We start from the raw sequence: 16,156 nt of genomic DNA on the forward strand, positions 1-16,156 counted from the left end.
TAAGCTCTGTTTTGCTGCAGAAAAACTACTAGTGTATACCACATAAATGGACCTATTTACTAATCTGCATTAAAGTTTTGCGTGCTGCCATGGATTAACTCCGAAAGTTTAACAATGGCAACTGCAAAAACTCTGCAGTAGCCATTGGTAATATTCCTGGCACTTCAGGAAAGGCAGCAAATGTGTCTAATACAGGGTAAAAGTCTCTAAATGTGTTAACTGCACAGCTGCTAATAATGAAATGCAGTTAGCTATTCCTCTGGAGATATAATTAACTGCCCCCTGTTTCAGTTATATTAGTGATTAACACGCAGTAATGACCCACACAGTAACTGCAAAGTGGAGTTCCACCCTCAATATGAATTCCCAAAGAAGGTGTTTAACGTGATTGTGCACGTGATGTACAGGCTTCTTCCCAAGGAGAGAGCATCCATGGTCTGGGAACCCAGAACATCTCCTCATAGGCTGGGAGTCAGGTAAAGTTTGGCGAATGAAAATGTGCTGCCTACTCTTATTCAGCATCTCTCCATCAAGCTTGGACAGTGGGTGTGGGGGGGGGGCTGATAGGAAACCCATCTGTACTAGAAGTTCTCTGAGGTGGGGGAGGGGGCAAGAAGGCACACCAGACTACATGTTGAAAAGCTGGTTATTAGGGAGCCATGTCCTAACAATTCAGCATGGAGTAGTGGTCAGGGCTTAGATTGAGGAGTGCAGGTCACGGGTTTGAGTCCTGCTGTGTCTTTAATTTTTTGGTACCTTTTCCCTTCAGCCCATTAACAACCAGTGCCTATTCCTGCTTTCAAGTCATTTGTTGCTCTGTCACTGTGGCCTCCAGTCATAAGTACATAAGCACCGCCATACTGGGAAAAGACCAAGGGTCCATGAAGCCCAGCATCCTGTCTCCGACAGCGGCTAATCCAGGCTTCAAGAACCCAGCAACCCCCCCCCCCCCCCCCCCCCCCAAAAAAAAAAAAAAAATTAATAATGTTCAATGGACTTTTCCCTCAGGAATCCCACTATCCTTGCTCCTTTACCCACTTGGCTGTTTGGCATCCTGGTTTCTGAGGTACACAGTGTACCATACTCCTTGGCTCCTGCAGTGTAGGATATGGAGGCATACATCATGTGATCACATGACAATGGCAGTCCTCATCACCTGTGGTATACAAGTGCACATGGAGAGATATGTTCAAGAAGGCGGCAGTAGACTGACAGATAAGCTAGTGCAACAGACACATTTCCTATACTTTCCCTGTGCAGGTGAGAACTTTTAGTCCGAGGCACAGTCCAGAACCAGCAACCAGCACAGGCACCTACGCAGGAGGAGGGGGGAGTCAGTAGCAGACGAGGGGTCACAGGAGGGCACTGTAGCAGCAGATGAGCACACTGATGACACCAGCCAGGAGCCACCTGCAGGGGAGGAACAATTATTGGTTGAACCCACACACCCCCAGCCGGATTTGCCAGATGCCTCTGTAGAGGCTGAAGAACCAGAAGAGGAGCTACAGCTGCTGCATAAAGTTGTACAACATCAGCAGCAGAGGTTCCAAGCCCAAGAAGGCTGCCTGCAGGTGGGATGCTAGGCACAATATTGGGCAGCAGCTTCTGGGGATCCAGCGAGATCTGCATTCTTACACAGGCCTTGTCCATCACATTGCCCACCCAGCAGGTACTTGACCCTCCCAGCGGAACTGGGGAGGCCACCATTCCAGCAGCACCACCCTCCACACAGCAGCAAGTGTCACCAGTGCTCACACTACGCAGCCCAACTGCACAGCAACCACCTCAGCTGCAGCCCAGCATCCAAGATGGCGTGGATGGGACTCTCAGGATCCCAGGCCAATGGATCTACTTTGAGATCAGGTCCCTCAGGGACAGCACACACTGCCTTGCTGGGTGCTGGGCCCAACAGCAGCGCAGCCACACAGCCAGACAGGTGGCCAGATTTCCATGTGGCAGCAGAAGCAGCTGCACCTCCTGACACTTCTGAGGGCAGTTGGAGCCCCAAAGGGGAGGACTCGGACACTGTGGTTGCTCCTGCAAGGCCTGGATCATTTCCAGCAGCTAGAGGGAGGGGTAGGAGAAGTGCCCCCAGAGGGGATGGAGAAGATGAGGTTGGGCTGTGAAGCAACTAATTACAATTCTGTGGTGGTGTATGCTAGAGGGGGGAGGAGGAGGTGGGGGATGATAAGGGGAGAGGGAGGGGGATAGAAAAAGATATAGTGAGCACAAATAAATACTGCCACCTTTACGGAAAATTGGCCTGTATGAATCTGTCTGGTGTGGACCCCCCAGCTGGTGTGAAACCTGGTCATCTCCGTGGGGGTCATCATCCTCTTCTTCTGGCGGTGGCTCTTGCTGCTGCTGTGTGTCTTCTGGCAGGGGCTGTGTTCCCCCCCCCCCCCCCCCCCCCCCACCTCCCTGGAATGATCGAGACATCTGAATCTGGTTTTGAGCTGGCCAAAGGTCCATTCAGTGATGGAGCCAGTATTCTTATGGCTCTTGTTATATTCCTCCCCTGCCTCATTTTGGGAGTGGACAGTGGGAGTCATTAACCAGGTTCTACTACTACTAATCATTTCTCTAGCACTACTAGACGTACGCAGCGCTGTACACTTGAACATGAAGAGACAGTCCCTGCTCGACAGAGCTTACAATCTAATTAGGACGGACAAACAGGACAAACAAGAGATAAGGGAATATTAAAGTGAGGATGATAAAATAAGAGTTCTGAACAAGTGAATAAGGGTTAGGAGTTAAAAGCAGCATCAAAAAAGTGGGCTTTTAGCTTAGATTTGAAGACGGCCAGAGATAGAGCTTGACGTACCGGCTCAGGAAGTCTATTCCAGGCATATGGTGCAGCAAGATAAAAGGAACGGAGTCTGCAGTGGAGGAGAAGGGTGCAGATAAGAGAAATTTACCCAGTGAATGGAGTTCCCGGGGAGGAATGTAGGGAGAGATGAGAGTGGAGCGGTACTGAGGAGCTGCAGAGTGAATGCACTTATAGGTCAATAAGAGGAGTTTGAACTGTATGCGGAAGTGGATAGGAAGCCAGTGAAGTGACTTGAGGAGAGGGCTTATATGATCATAACGACACTGGCGATAGCCTCTGTCACCTGTGTGGGGAGTAGGAATCACAGACATAGGTGTGTATTCGTATGTGGACCTTGTGGAGTGTGGGTTCTGGGGACATTTTGAGGGAGGGAGAGTGTTGACGTAAGGGAGGCGTGGGCATGGGGGTTAGGAATCTCAGTACTGCTTACTAGGAGCCAGCCACTGATGACCTCCCCTTGGTCAAACCTGCAGTAGATTCCAGAATATATGCATCATGTGTGGACCACGGGTACCAAACACACACATCCACAGTCTCCTCCTGGACATCACACACAACCTGCATGTTCATGAAGTGATATTTATTGGGATTTATTAGCTGCCTTTATGAAGAGATGTACCTAAGGCGGTGTACAGCAGGCACAGTGTAACATAAAACTTAGTGTTACCAGCATAACAATTGTAAAATGACCAAGTATAAACATAAATACAATGAATAAGGTAAACACGAAAACAGCAAATTGAAACTTAATAATAGGAGTACCATGAAACAGGATCAAAAATATACACATTTAACAGCACTGAAATTCAAATAACAGAGATATAATGTGATGTCAGCATAATATTAATAAGCACACAATTAGAACATTCAAATAACATTTCTTTGATACTAATGCTTTTCTACATCACAGCTTACCATATAGCTGAAGGGCCAAGTGCAGATATATAGATAGGAACAAGATGAGTGGTACAGAGTCAGTTGGGATAAATAGATGGGTGGCTATACTAAAGGCAAATTCTTTGTACAGTTAAACAAGATATAAGGAACTGATCTAAGTTACAGTGTGTATAGCAAGCTAGTCCAAGTGCAGAATGAGTGTATAATCAGTCACCCTATGTATTAAAGGCTGGGGAGAAGAGCCAGGCTTTTACCTGCTTCCTGAAGTACAGGTAGTCTTGAATTATACATTGCCACTCTGGGAATAAATTCCAGAGTGTGGGGGCTACTCCTGAGAAGGCTCGCTGGTGGGTATCACATCATACAATATCTTTTGATGAGGGGACAGATAGTGATGCTCCATGAGAGGATCTTAGAGGTCGCAAAGGTGTGTAAATGGCTAACTTATTCTTTAAGTACTCTGGCCCCTTTTGTTTGAGGGCCTTGAAAACCAAGCATAGAGTTTTAAATTTTGCTCTGTAAGGAAGGTACTGGTAGCCAGTGTAGTTTTTGCAGGAAGGGTGTGATGTAGTCACACCATTTGCAGCCTTTTATCAATCGTGCTGCAGCATTCTGAATTAGTTAGAGCTGATGCAAACTCTTTTTGGTTTGACCGGTGTACAGGAATGTTATGGCATGGACCACTGTGGTCAGGCTCATCTTTTCAATATATGGAGAGAGATTTTGTGGCTGCTGTAGGTGATAGAGACAGTTTTTAAAGGTTGTTTGAACTTACGGAATCAGCGTGAGTGATCTGATTTTCTGTTCCTATAAGGTCTTCTCGTGTGCTTTGGGTGGGGGGGGTGTCTGAGTGTGACGTGTGCAGTCGATGATGCCAGTGACTGAGATGACGAGGTCTATGATGTAGAACTGAACTATATTATTCTGGAGGGCTGGGCGGTAGTGGGTAAGGTAATATAGTGTGAGATTTGAATGAGGAAGGCATCAAGGAACTAGTTGGAGATGGTCGGTTGGGTGAGATCTGCATTGACTGCTAACAGTGACTGAAATGCCTGTGGCAAGAAAGGCAAGGGAGGCAGTGACCTTAAGGTAGACTAACATTGGATTATTTCTGCATGTTCTAACTTGGAGAAGGGGTTGTAGTTTGCTGATAGAGGTGCTGTATAGCATCCCTATCAAAACGGTACCTAGTAAGGCATTGCTGGTCAGTGAGGTCCACAAAGCGGGTCCTGGGCCTAAATACTCTGGGATAGGGGTATCTCCTCCTGGGCCTCCCTCCAAGCTCTCATCCACATCCAGCAAATGATCAGCCACAATAGCATTCACCAAACCGATGATTGATGTGCAGGTGTCTCACCACCACATGTGCAACCCACCAAGCCCAGTAACACTACAGTACAGTCCTCCACTTACTGCACCCACTGAGACCCAGACCCATCACCCAGTATTCTCCCAGCACCAGCAAACAGTCCTCGCACAAACAGCAGCAACACAAAGCACAGTGACAAACTGGGAGTGGGCAAACTGAGCAACGGTGAGAGACAGAAGACAAGCAGGTAGGGGGTTTGAATGGGAGGTTTGGGGACAGTGAGAGTTTGGTGGGGGAAGAGGGTGTGAGATACAGAGCAAAGAATGGGTGTGGCTGGGGGGAGCTAGCAGGTGTAGGCAAGGACTTGCGGTGACACAGAGAAGGTAAGGCCAAAATGTGAGGGTTCAAAGATTCAGACTGAGGCAAACAAACAAAGGTAACAGACCGCTCAGCATTTCTCCTCTCTTTTTCACAAGCCAACAATTCCACCTCTCCACTCCCAAAATGACAGATGGGTCCAAAACAAGGTTGGTCTTGACCTAGTCATTTTTAAAGCAGGTCTAAATCACAACCTTTTTCTTTCTGGCACAAGGAAATCATTCCTATCCGTTAGCACAAAAAAACCCAGCCCGTCTCACACCCATAACACGCCTCCGAAACCACCCACTCTGAAACCATTTTTCTTTAGGTGAATATTGGACTTGTATGTTCTGTTTTTTGGGTGAAGTGCATAGGTATGCGTGTTAATTATAAAATGCTATCATTTATGCATGTGTGCTGATTATATGATGTAAAGGCTTTTAGTGTGAGAAACGCGTCCACCTGCCCCTTAAGCCATTTTTTGCACGTTTTTTTTCTTTAGATTATGAGCTCCATAGTGTAAATATACATCCTTAAGCAAAAGTATCTCAAAGTCAAGCTTAAAACTAAACTCTTATTTTGTGTTGTATCTTGTATTTGTATTTATTAGTATTTGATAAAACCACCGTTTGCAGTAAAACTTCATGACGATGTACAGAATCCAATTAGTTAAAAAAAACAAACTGTAAAACAAATAATTAAAAAGACAACAACAAACTCAAGACAGAATTAAAAAGGAGAGAAGTACAAAGAATATCATCTAGCAGCCCATGACCAAAATTGTAAATGTCCTTTCAGAGTACTGAGTTTCTGTTTGTATGCTTTGATTTTCTTGATGCTTTTGCTTAAGGGTGCAGCTTATCTGCATGTAGGAGCTCTGGGGGATTAGCTGAGCTCACTGAGTGCCTGCAGCTGTGGCTGTCTTTGCTGCTGTCGCTGTCACCTTGCCTGTCAAGCTCCTTGTCAAGCTGGAAGTCTTTTTGACTTGAGTGAGCAATAAAGCACTTCAGGCATGACTGTTTTCCTTTCAGAGAACTGATGTTTGTTTGGATGCCGACAGACTAGACTGCAGCTGTTACAAAATGCATGTTGTAGATATTAAAGGAGATAAAGAAATTCAGCAGTGGATTAGATGGGAAGAACATTAAGAGGTTCATTCTTTAGCAGCGTGTCCACTACAGGCGCCGGTTATGGTTCCTATTTTAAGCCTATTCTGTAAAGAAAAACTGATGCCTACTTTTCTTTACAGAATACTAGCACAAGTGGCAGAGAACACACATGCATTATTACACCAACGCTATCACTGGTGTGATCCCCACACCTAGATGTTAGCGCACATGCATACATGATAGTATTCTATAATTAACACACATACCTGTGCACTTCACCCAAACTCTGCTCATACCTAGGCCCACCAGTAAAGTACATCCATCAAATCATGGCACATAGTTTTCTGCTAGACAGTATTCTGTAACAAGTCATTTAGGCATATAAATGACTGATTATGCACATAAATGACTAGAATACTGTCATTCAGGTGACTTCCTACCACGTATAAACTGGGTGGCTCCTTATAGAATTACCTCCAAAATGTACACATGCAAGGAGTAAGAGGAATCTAGGAGGCCATCTCTAGTTGGAGCAGGGTTGTCTAGCATATGGCCTGCAGGGCAATGTTTAGCCTGTCAGAGGTTTCTGTATATCCTATGGGGAACTCAGGGATACTCTAATATTGTGCAGCAGTGGCACAAACCATAGAACCTGTAGATCATATTTGTATAGATCATATTTCCCTGGTATCCTATCCATTATACATCCCACCTTTCCAGCATAGTTATTCTATGAATTTAATTCTTCCATCAGTAAACAAGATTCGCTATAAGTGTTGTTATGATAATTCCTTTAGCTGTTCTGCAGTGAAATTATGGAATTTGATTCCTATAAAGATTTGTGGTATCTTGAATTATCTGTAGTTTAGGAAAGCTTTAAAATCTTTCCAGTTTGATAAATACTCTAAATTATAAGTGTTAATTGTATCTATCATGGGATAGGAGGCAATGTTTTGTTGTGGATTAGGAATTGGTTGTTGGACAGAAAACAGAGGGTAGGGTTAAATGGTCATTTCTCTCAATGGAGAAAGGTGAACAGTGAAGTGCCGCACAGGGATCAGTACTGGGATTGGTGGTATTTAACATATTTATAAATGACCTGGAAATCAGAATGACAAACGAGGTGATTCAATTTGCAGATGGCACAAAACTATTCAAAGTTGTCAAAACACATGCAGATAGTGAAAAATTTTAGGAAACTGGAAGACTGGGCATCTAAATGGCAAATTAAATTTAACGTGGACAACTGCAAAGTGGTGTACATTGGAAAGAATAATCCAAAGATCTAGGTGAAATTTTCTGCCCAGTGTGTACTAGTAGCCAAAAAAGCAAACAGGATGTTAGGAGTTATTAGGAAAGGGATACAAAATAAGACCAAGAATATTATAATGCCTCTGTATCATTCCTTGAGTATTGCATTCAGTTCTGGTCGTCATATCTAAAAAAAGATATAAGCAGAATTAGAAAAGGTTCAAAGAAGAACGACCAAAATGATAAAGGGGATGGAAAGGCTAAAGAGGATAGCCCTCTTCAGGTTGGAGAAGAGATGGTTGAGGTCTACAAAACACTGAGTGGTATAGAACCGGTAAATGTGATTCAATTTTTCACTCTCTCAAAAGGTACAAGGACCAGGGGACACAGTGAAATTAATTGGAAATACTTTTAAAACATATAGGAGGAAATATTTTTTCATTCAAAGAATAGTTAAGTTCTGGAACTCATTGCCAGATGATGATGTAACGGCAGTTAGCATATCTGGGTTTAAAAAAGGTTTGGACAAGTTCGGAGGAAAACTCCATAGTCTCTTATTGAGATGGACATAGGCAGTGGTGTGCTGGAGCCGGCTTGCACGGTTGTTAAATTTTTTACCAACTTGCGAGCCGGTTGTTCCTAAGAGCGAGCCGGTTCCTTCCTTCCTCCCTCCCTCCTACAGGGTCCGCTCCCTCCTACAGGGTCCGGTGGTCCCCCTTGTCAAGCGAATTCTTCGGGGCAAGCAGTCTTGCCTGCCCGCTGCCGGCGCTGACCTTCCCCCGCTGCCGGATCACTCTTTAAAAATGGCCGCCAAGACTTCCATCAGCGGCCTCGTGAGACTTCTGCTGAAGTCGGCCATGAAACCTGCAGAATAATGGATGTTATCTGATTATCAGTAGATATATGGGTAGATAAGGCTAGGCCATATATGTTTTTTTTTCCTCCTTATTGTGATCTCCTGTTGTCTAAATCACGCCCCCTTACTGCTGGAATAGTGGTCTAATTAATTGTACAGCCTGTTCTTACCTGGTTTGGAGGAATGTACTTGGAAATTCATAATATTATGATTATTTTGTTTAATGATCAGGTTTTGCAATGTATTACAAAAACATGTTTTACGTGTAAAAATGTAATTAATAATTAATAAATAAATTTAAAAAAATGTTCTTCTACAATTGAAATTGACTGTCTCTTTAAACCGTGTGCTTGCAGAAAAATAAATGGGGCACTCATCTGTAGTGCATGAGCAAGGATTGACTCACATTGACAAGAAAAAAAAACTGTCTCCCCAAATACCCCAAAGCAGAAATTCTCAGGCAATTTTTTTATATCGAATACAATTTAAATTTAAATTTTTTGCATACATGGTGGTGTGGTGGTGGTTCTACAGCTATTTTCTTGTGCTAAAAATTCTTATTGCATCAGAGAGAACAGTGTGGGAAAATCAGAAGAAAACTGCTGTGTAAAGGATAGCATAGTTTATTTATTTATTTTACATTTGTATCCCACATTTTCCCACCTTGTAGTTTACTACATTGACCCTCTAGTTTGCAATAAATAGACATTCTGCACTGAGTTGTGCTATGAGAATGCATTGTTACTTTCTGTCTTGTGTTCTGCACAGAGCTCCAGTGCTTCATAGGCTTTTTACACCATTCTGTATCAGTAATCCAGCCTGCATGTCTGCATTTTCCAGCACTGTGGGTAACCAGCTTGCTGAAGGGTGCACACGGTAATCGCCATATCTGAAAGCTTGGGGGCAGAAGGCTTCCTCTGCAGGAAATGAAGGTGTCAGGTATTGACAGATCAATACAAAGAACAGTCTTTGCTAAATTTCACTGTTTCTTTCCCACAGATTACTATTCCCTCTTTGGTACAATGTGCCGTGGCTGTGACTTTCCCATAGAAGCTGGAGACAGGTTTCTGGAAGCCCTGGGCGCTACCTGGCATGATACCTGCTTCGTGTGTGCGGTAAGTAAACCCTGGCCATGTCAGAAAAGCAACTAACATCATAAAAGCATCTCTGCCAACCATAAGGATGTGGGAGCAAACTGCTAATGCACTTTTCAATCCTCCAAACACAAACAAAAGCTACTTTTGCACTCATTTGGAAGGCGTGTTGCTATTGTGAGGTTTTGGCATACCATTCGTCACTTGGCATGTGGCAGAATCACATGTCTCAAAGTGCCGTTTAACCTTTTGATGTTTACTCCTTTAAAATGTGACATTTTAAGGTGTATTTTAACCGTGAAAGAATAAACAGTGTGCAGTCTGCTTTCAAAGGCTTGATTAGTGCTGGTGTGGAACTGTTTGTCAGAAGTATGCCTAGGGTGATTCATCCTCTAGGGGTGGTCATTTTAGATCAGTATCTCCCCCCACCCCTCCAGCCAGGGTCTCCAACTATTTTATTGTAGAAGTATTGAAGTCAGAAATGTATAGTGCTTCCTTTGCACATATTGGAGTAATATCTACTTGGCATAGGGATTGACAGGGCCATTGGAAGGGGCAGGCAAGACTGGCACTACCCTTGGAACAGTTGTATTCTCCGAGGACAAGCAGGCTGCTTGTTCTCACTGATGGGGTGACGTCCACGGCAGCCCCTCCAATCGGAATCTTCACTAGCAAAGTCCTTTGCTAGCGCCTGCGCGCACCGCGCATGCGCGGCCGTCTTCCCGCCCGAAACCGGCTCGACCCGGCCAGTCTTCTTTGCACCTAGGAACAACCAAAATGATAAAGGGGATAAAATAACCCTCCTCTCCCCCCCTTTGAGGAAATGGTAAAGAGGTTAGGGCACTTCAGCTTGAACAAGAAACGGCTGAGGGAGATATGATAGAAATCTATAAAATCAGTGGAAGGGAACGGGGTAAACGTAAGAAAAGCTATACCGGGTCAGACCAATGGTCCATCTAGCCCAGTATCCTGCTTCCAGCAGTGGCCAATCCAGGTCACAAGTACCTGGCAGAAACCCCAAAAGTAGCAACATTCCATGCTACCAATCTCAGGGCATGCAGTGGCTTGCCCGATGTCTGTCTCAATAGCAGACTATGGACTTTTCTTCCAGACCTTTTCGAAACCCAGATACACTAACTGTTGTTACCACATCCCCCGACTGCGATTCCAGAGCTTAATTATACATTGAGTGAAAAATTATTTCCTCCCGTTTCATATGAATCACTTGTTTACTCTCTCCAAAAGTACAAGGACTAGAGCTACAAAACGAAGTCTCTAAGGGCCCTGTTTACTAAGGTGCACTAGCATTTTTAGTTCATGCTAAACACTAGAGTTGCCCATACTGTATGTTCCTATGGGCGACTTTAGCATTTTACACACGCTAATCATTGGCATGCACTAAAAACGCTAGCGCGCCCTTAGCACAGCTTAGTAAACAGGGCCCTCGGTAGTGCATTTAGAACAAATTGGAGAAAATATTCCTTCACTCAACATGTAATTAAGCTCTGGAATTAATTGCCAGAGAATATGGTAAAAGTGGGTAGCATAACAAGATTTTTTAAAAAAGTTCCTAAAAGTGCATGAGACTTAAATATTTATAACCTGCACCATCCACTGTTCTTGGTAGGAACAAAAATACATATCCATAGTATTGCATAAAACACACAAAAAAAATTGAAACACTAATATTCAAATGTCCAACAACCTCATCATTAATATATTAAAAGTAAACAACCTAGAAAATCACAATAAAAACATCTTAAAACACAATAAAACATAAAAACACATTATGAAAAAGGAGCTGTGTAACTTTCAAACCCCTGTTTTCATTATTTCATTTGAGACAAAATAATATGGGCAAAAAAATAGCCTTTTAAACTGTTTCCTAAAATTACAGTCTGTATCAGTCTAATCTCTAATGGCCAGAAGACCTGCCAATGGGTGGGACAGCAAATGACTAATAAACCTAGAATTTGTTCCATTCAGTTGGTACAGCCACTATGAAAGCGTGATCACAAGTTTAAACCTCACTGAAGGAATATGCAATGCACATGAACCTTTCTAATTGCAAGGGCTTATACATTTTAAAAACAGTATTGATATACTAGAGTTCATTGCCACTTAAAACACAGGGCACCAAACAAGTGATTTAAACTTTAACAAGCATGATGTGATATGGTCTTTGCACCTGTCCATCCCACTGCCTGCCTGCTGCATTCTGAATAACCTGAAGAACTCTTAGTGAATTTCCAAGCAAAGCTGTACATATGCAATTAAAATAGTACAGTTGTGTAATCACTAATACTTGTACAACAGCATTTATGTTATGATTGAGGTCAGAACCCCTCTCAAACTTACCTTTTGCCTGGGGGTCAGCTTTTTAGCTGGCTTCTGTTCTGTTTTTCTGTCCTGTTTGAGCTAGCTCTTGCTCTCTCTGTGCCGGCTGCTGCCAGCATGGGGCTAATTGTCTCACTTCACTGCAGCTGTGGGTGTAGTCTGAGTTGCTCTAACTCTCTTTGGGTGTACTGGCTTCGAGAACTTCTCGGTGCTGCATTGATGTGGATTGGGCCTCTCGGGGTTTCAATGTGTTCTGCCTGGCTCTAGGGAGAGTGACATCATCTGGGAGGGCCTTGATAAGGAAGTGGTGTTCTTTCCTTCAGGGCCTTCGCAACGTTTGCTTCTGGCTACTTGCTTTAGGTCCAGGTTAGTTTAGTGCAGTGTGCACTTGTGACTTGTGTGTTTGACTTCCCTGTTTTTCCCTTTTGTTATGGTGAGTAGCACTGCTGTTGGTGCAGTGCTGGAGTTTGGTGCTGGGAGGGAGCACCCTTGTTAGTAAGTGCTTAGGAAGCACCTTTTGTTGTTTGGGTATTTGGCTTTCCTGCCTGTTTCCTTGTGTCTTCCCCGCTTTTCCTTGTGCCCCGTGTTTAGCTGCTGTAGCTTGGTGCTTAGGAAGCATCGGGGTGAGAACCCGTGTTTAGCTGCTGCAGCTTGGTGCTTAGGAAGCACCAGTGTTAGGTCTGGCATTTGTCTTCCCTTCCTTTTCCCTTGTGGCTTCCCTGCACTTCTGTTAGTGTAGGGCGTAGGGGCACCCCTGTTAGTTTCTGTTAGGAGCACTGCTGTTAGTGGAGGACTTAGGAGCTTTTCTGTTGGTGCTGGGCTTAGGAACACTTTTGGTCACTTTAGGAGTTAGGTGCACTTCAGTTAGAGCTTGTTCTAGTCCTGGTCCCTGTGTCGTCCAGTAAGTCCTGCCGGCTACTCGAACCCAGGAGCTCAACTCCTGGGGGGCTTAGTAGCTAAGTGCAGGTGAAGCTGTGTGGACCAGTCCGGTGTGCTCCAGTCCAGTGTTCCAGTCCAGGGGATTCCAGTCCAGTATTCCAGTCCGGGGGATTCCCGTCCAGTGTTCTGGTCCGGGGTTCCAGTCCTGTGTCCTCCAGTCCTGTGTCCTCCAGTCCGGGGAATTCCAGTCCAGTATTCCAGTCCGGGGGATTCCCGTCCAGTGTTCCGGTCCGGGGTTCCAGTCCTGTGTCCTCCAGTCCGGGGAATTCCAGTCCATGTGTTCCGGCTCGCTGGGCGGTGCCTGCAGTCCCTGCCCGTGTCGGTGTGCTTGCCCAGCGTTGGTTGGTGGGTTTTGCCTGCTGCTGTCGCTCCTCGTCAGTAGCCCAAGGGCTCACGTTTGCTCCAGAGCCTGGCCCTGCGGGCTCTGAACCTGAGAACCTGACAATTTAAAAATAATCTACTTTTAGAACTGCCTTTAATCTATTTAAAAGGCAAAACCTATTTTTAAAAAAGGCAGCCTTGAGAACTTGGGCTATCTGAGGCTTCATGGACAAAGACAGATCTAATAATCTAATATTACTCTCATATTTGGGTCTCAGACTAAGATTATCCCTATTTTTATTATTTTAGGTAGATAAACTGAGCTTCGCTGTATACCATAAGTTCTGTCTTCACAATATTAATACCAACTCTGTTGCTAGACAGACAAAAAGAAGAGCTCCTCCGATCTTTTCCAAATTTTAAAACAAACAAGGAGAGAGGAGGGTGACACACATGGACCCATCAAAGTGGAGCAATGTCCTTCCTGGTGACTTTGGAATCTGTTAAGCCTATCAAAGCAGGATGTGCAGGTGGCTCCCCTCACATTGCAGTCATAAAGCATATGTGTACATGTGATTTTTATGTACGAGTTGTCATACATGGTTTATTTTGTGGAACGTTTTATGTTCTGTTTTCTGCACTGAAAACTTGCTATTTGTTCAGTGACAGTCTTTTGCTATTAAAGCATAGTAACATAGTAGATGACGGCAGAAAAAGACCTGTACAGTCCATCCAGTCTGCCCAACAAGACAACTCATATGTGCTACTTTTTGTGTATACCCTACTTTGATTTGTACCTGTGCTCTTCAGGGCACAGGCCATATAAGTCTGCCCAGCACTATCCCTGCCTCCCAACCACCAGCCCCGCCTCCCAACCACCGGCTCTGGCACAGACCGTAAAAGTCTGCGCAGCAGAAATGTAGGTGTTTAAAACTGAAATGATGGAAACTAAGCAATAATGACTTAGCAGCTTTCCAGAGATGTCCTGTCAATGAATATAAGCATCAAATAGCAGAATCAAAGAAAGCTTATTGCTCAGATTTTATAAGCAAATTGCAAACAGATCCAAGAAAATGATTTTGGTTAATGGACAAGATTACATGTGTCGATGAACTCACTTCTGCAGGTCTTTTAAGATCTCAGCTTCCAACGGTAAAAGAATTAGCTGACCATTTTCAGAATAAAATATTAAAAGTTAGACAAGATACTTGCTTCAAAATTCCATCCCCTTTTTATCAACTATTTCTATCATGTCTACTGCGGAAAATACAAACATACCGGTAGACAGAATATGGGACAGTTTCATCCAATACAGCTGAAGGATTTACAGCTGTTGGTTGTCATCGCATTGTGACGTGGATGTTTGTCCCACTTATCTATTACATTCCCCACCTACACATTTTTTGACTTGGTGCATTGAGCTCACTCTAGGAACAGGATTGTTTCCCTCATCTCTGGGTAATGTTGTACAGGCCCCTGTATTGAAATATTCATTAAGAGATAAGCAAGAACCTGCAAATTATAAACTGCTCACAAATATATAATGTTTACAAAGGTCTTGGAGGCATTAGTTGCAAATCAATTAACAGCATATTTAGAACAAGTGGAGGGGCATAATCGAAAGGGGCATTCAAGTTTTCCTGAGGACGTCCTCGCGAAGGGGCGGGGATACCCGTATTATCGAAACAAGATGGGTGTCCATCTTTTGTTTCGCTAATACGGTTGGGGACGCTCAAATTGCGAAATTTAGGTCGACCTTAGATTAGAGATGGTCGTCCTTAGAGATGGCCGTCCCCAATTTTCGGCGATAATGGAAACCGAGGACGCCCATCTCAGAAACAACCAAATCCAAGCCATTTGGCCATGGGAGGAGCCAGCATTCTTAGTGCACTGGTCCCCCTGATATGCCAAGACACCAACCGGGCACCCTAGGGGGCACTGCAGTGGACTGTACAAATTGCTCCCAGGTGCATAGCTCCCTTACCTTGTGTGCTGAGCCCCCAAAAACCCACTCCCCACAACTGTACACCACTACCATAGCCCTAAGGGGTGAAGGGGGGCACCTACATGTGGGTACAGTGGGTTTCTGGTGGGTTTTGAAGAGCTCACATTTACCACCACAAGTGTAACAGGTGGGGGGGGGGGGGGCCTGGGTCCGCCTGCCTGAAGTGCACCCACTAAAACTGCTCTAGGGACCTGCATACTGCTGTCATGGAGCTGGGTATGATATTTGAGGCTGGAAAAAAATATTTTTTTAATTTTTTTTTGAGGGTGGGAGGGAGGGGGTTAGTGACCACTGGGGGGAGTAAGGGGAGGTCATCCCCGATTCCCTCCGGTGGTCATCTGGTCATTAAAGGGCACATTTTTGTGGCTTGGTCGTAAGAAAAAAAGGACCAGGTAAAGTTGTCCAAGTGTTCGTCAGGAACGCCCTTCTTTTTTCCATTATGGATCGAGGACGCCCATGTGTTAGGCACGCCCCAGTCTCGCCTTCGCTATGCCTCTGACATGCCCCCATGAACTTTGGTCATCCCTGCGACAGAAAGCAGTTGAGGACGCCCAAAATCTGCTTTCAATTATGCTGATTTGGGCAACCCTTTGAGAAGGACGCCCATCTTGCGATTTATGTCAAAAGATGGGCGTCCTTCTCTTTCGAAAATAAGCCTGGTAGTATTTTACATTCTTCTCAGTCCAGATTTCAGAAAGGTTTTAGTACTGAGATGTTGCTATGCTCATTGATAAATAGAAACATAGAATCATGACGGCAGATAAGGACCAAATGAAAGTAAATTTACTCGGCAAAGGTCATCATTTGACCTGTCAGCAACCTTTGATGTGGGAGATCATCTGCTA

At 44.4% G+C, this 16,156-nt stretch overlaps 1 protein-coding gene across 5 annotated transcripts in view; it reads left to right on the plus strand.

The window, feature by feature from the left end:
* Positions 1–16,156, plus strand: part of PDLIM5 (PDZ and LIM domain 5) — a 403,074-nt gene that overhangs the window by 369,740 nt on the left and 17,178 nt on the right. For all 5 annotated transcript variants that reach the window (XM_030190704.1, XM_030190703.1, XM_030190705.1 and 2 more), the window contains one exon: positions 9,615–9,730. In XM_030190704.1, coding sequence (XP_030046564.1) covers positions 9,615–9,730 — 116 coding nt within the window. The remainder of the gene's footprint in view (positions 1–9,614; positions 9,731–16,156) is intronic.

This window comes from Microcaecilia unicolor, chromosome 2 (assembly GCF_901765095.1).
Source record: "Microcaecilia unicolor chromosome 2, aMicUni1.1, whole genome shotgun sequence".
NCBI lineage: Eukaryota > Metazoa > Chordata > Amphibia > Gymnophiona > Siphonopidae > Microcaecilia > Microcaecilia unicolor.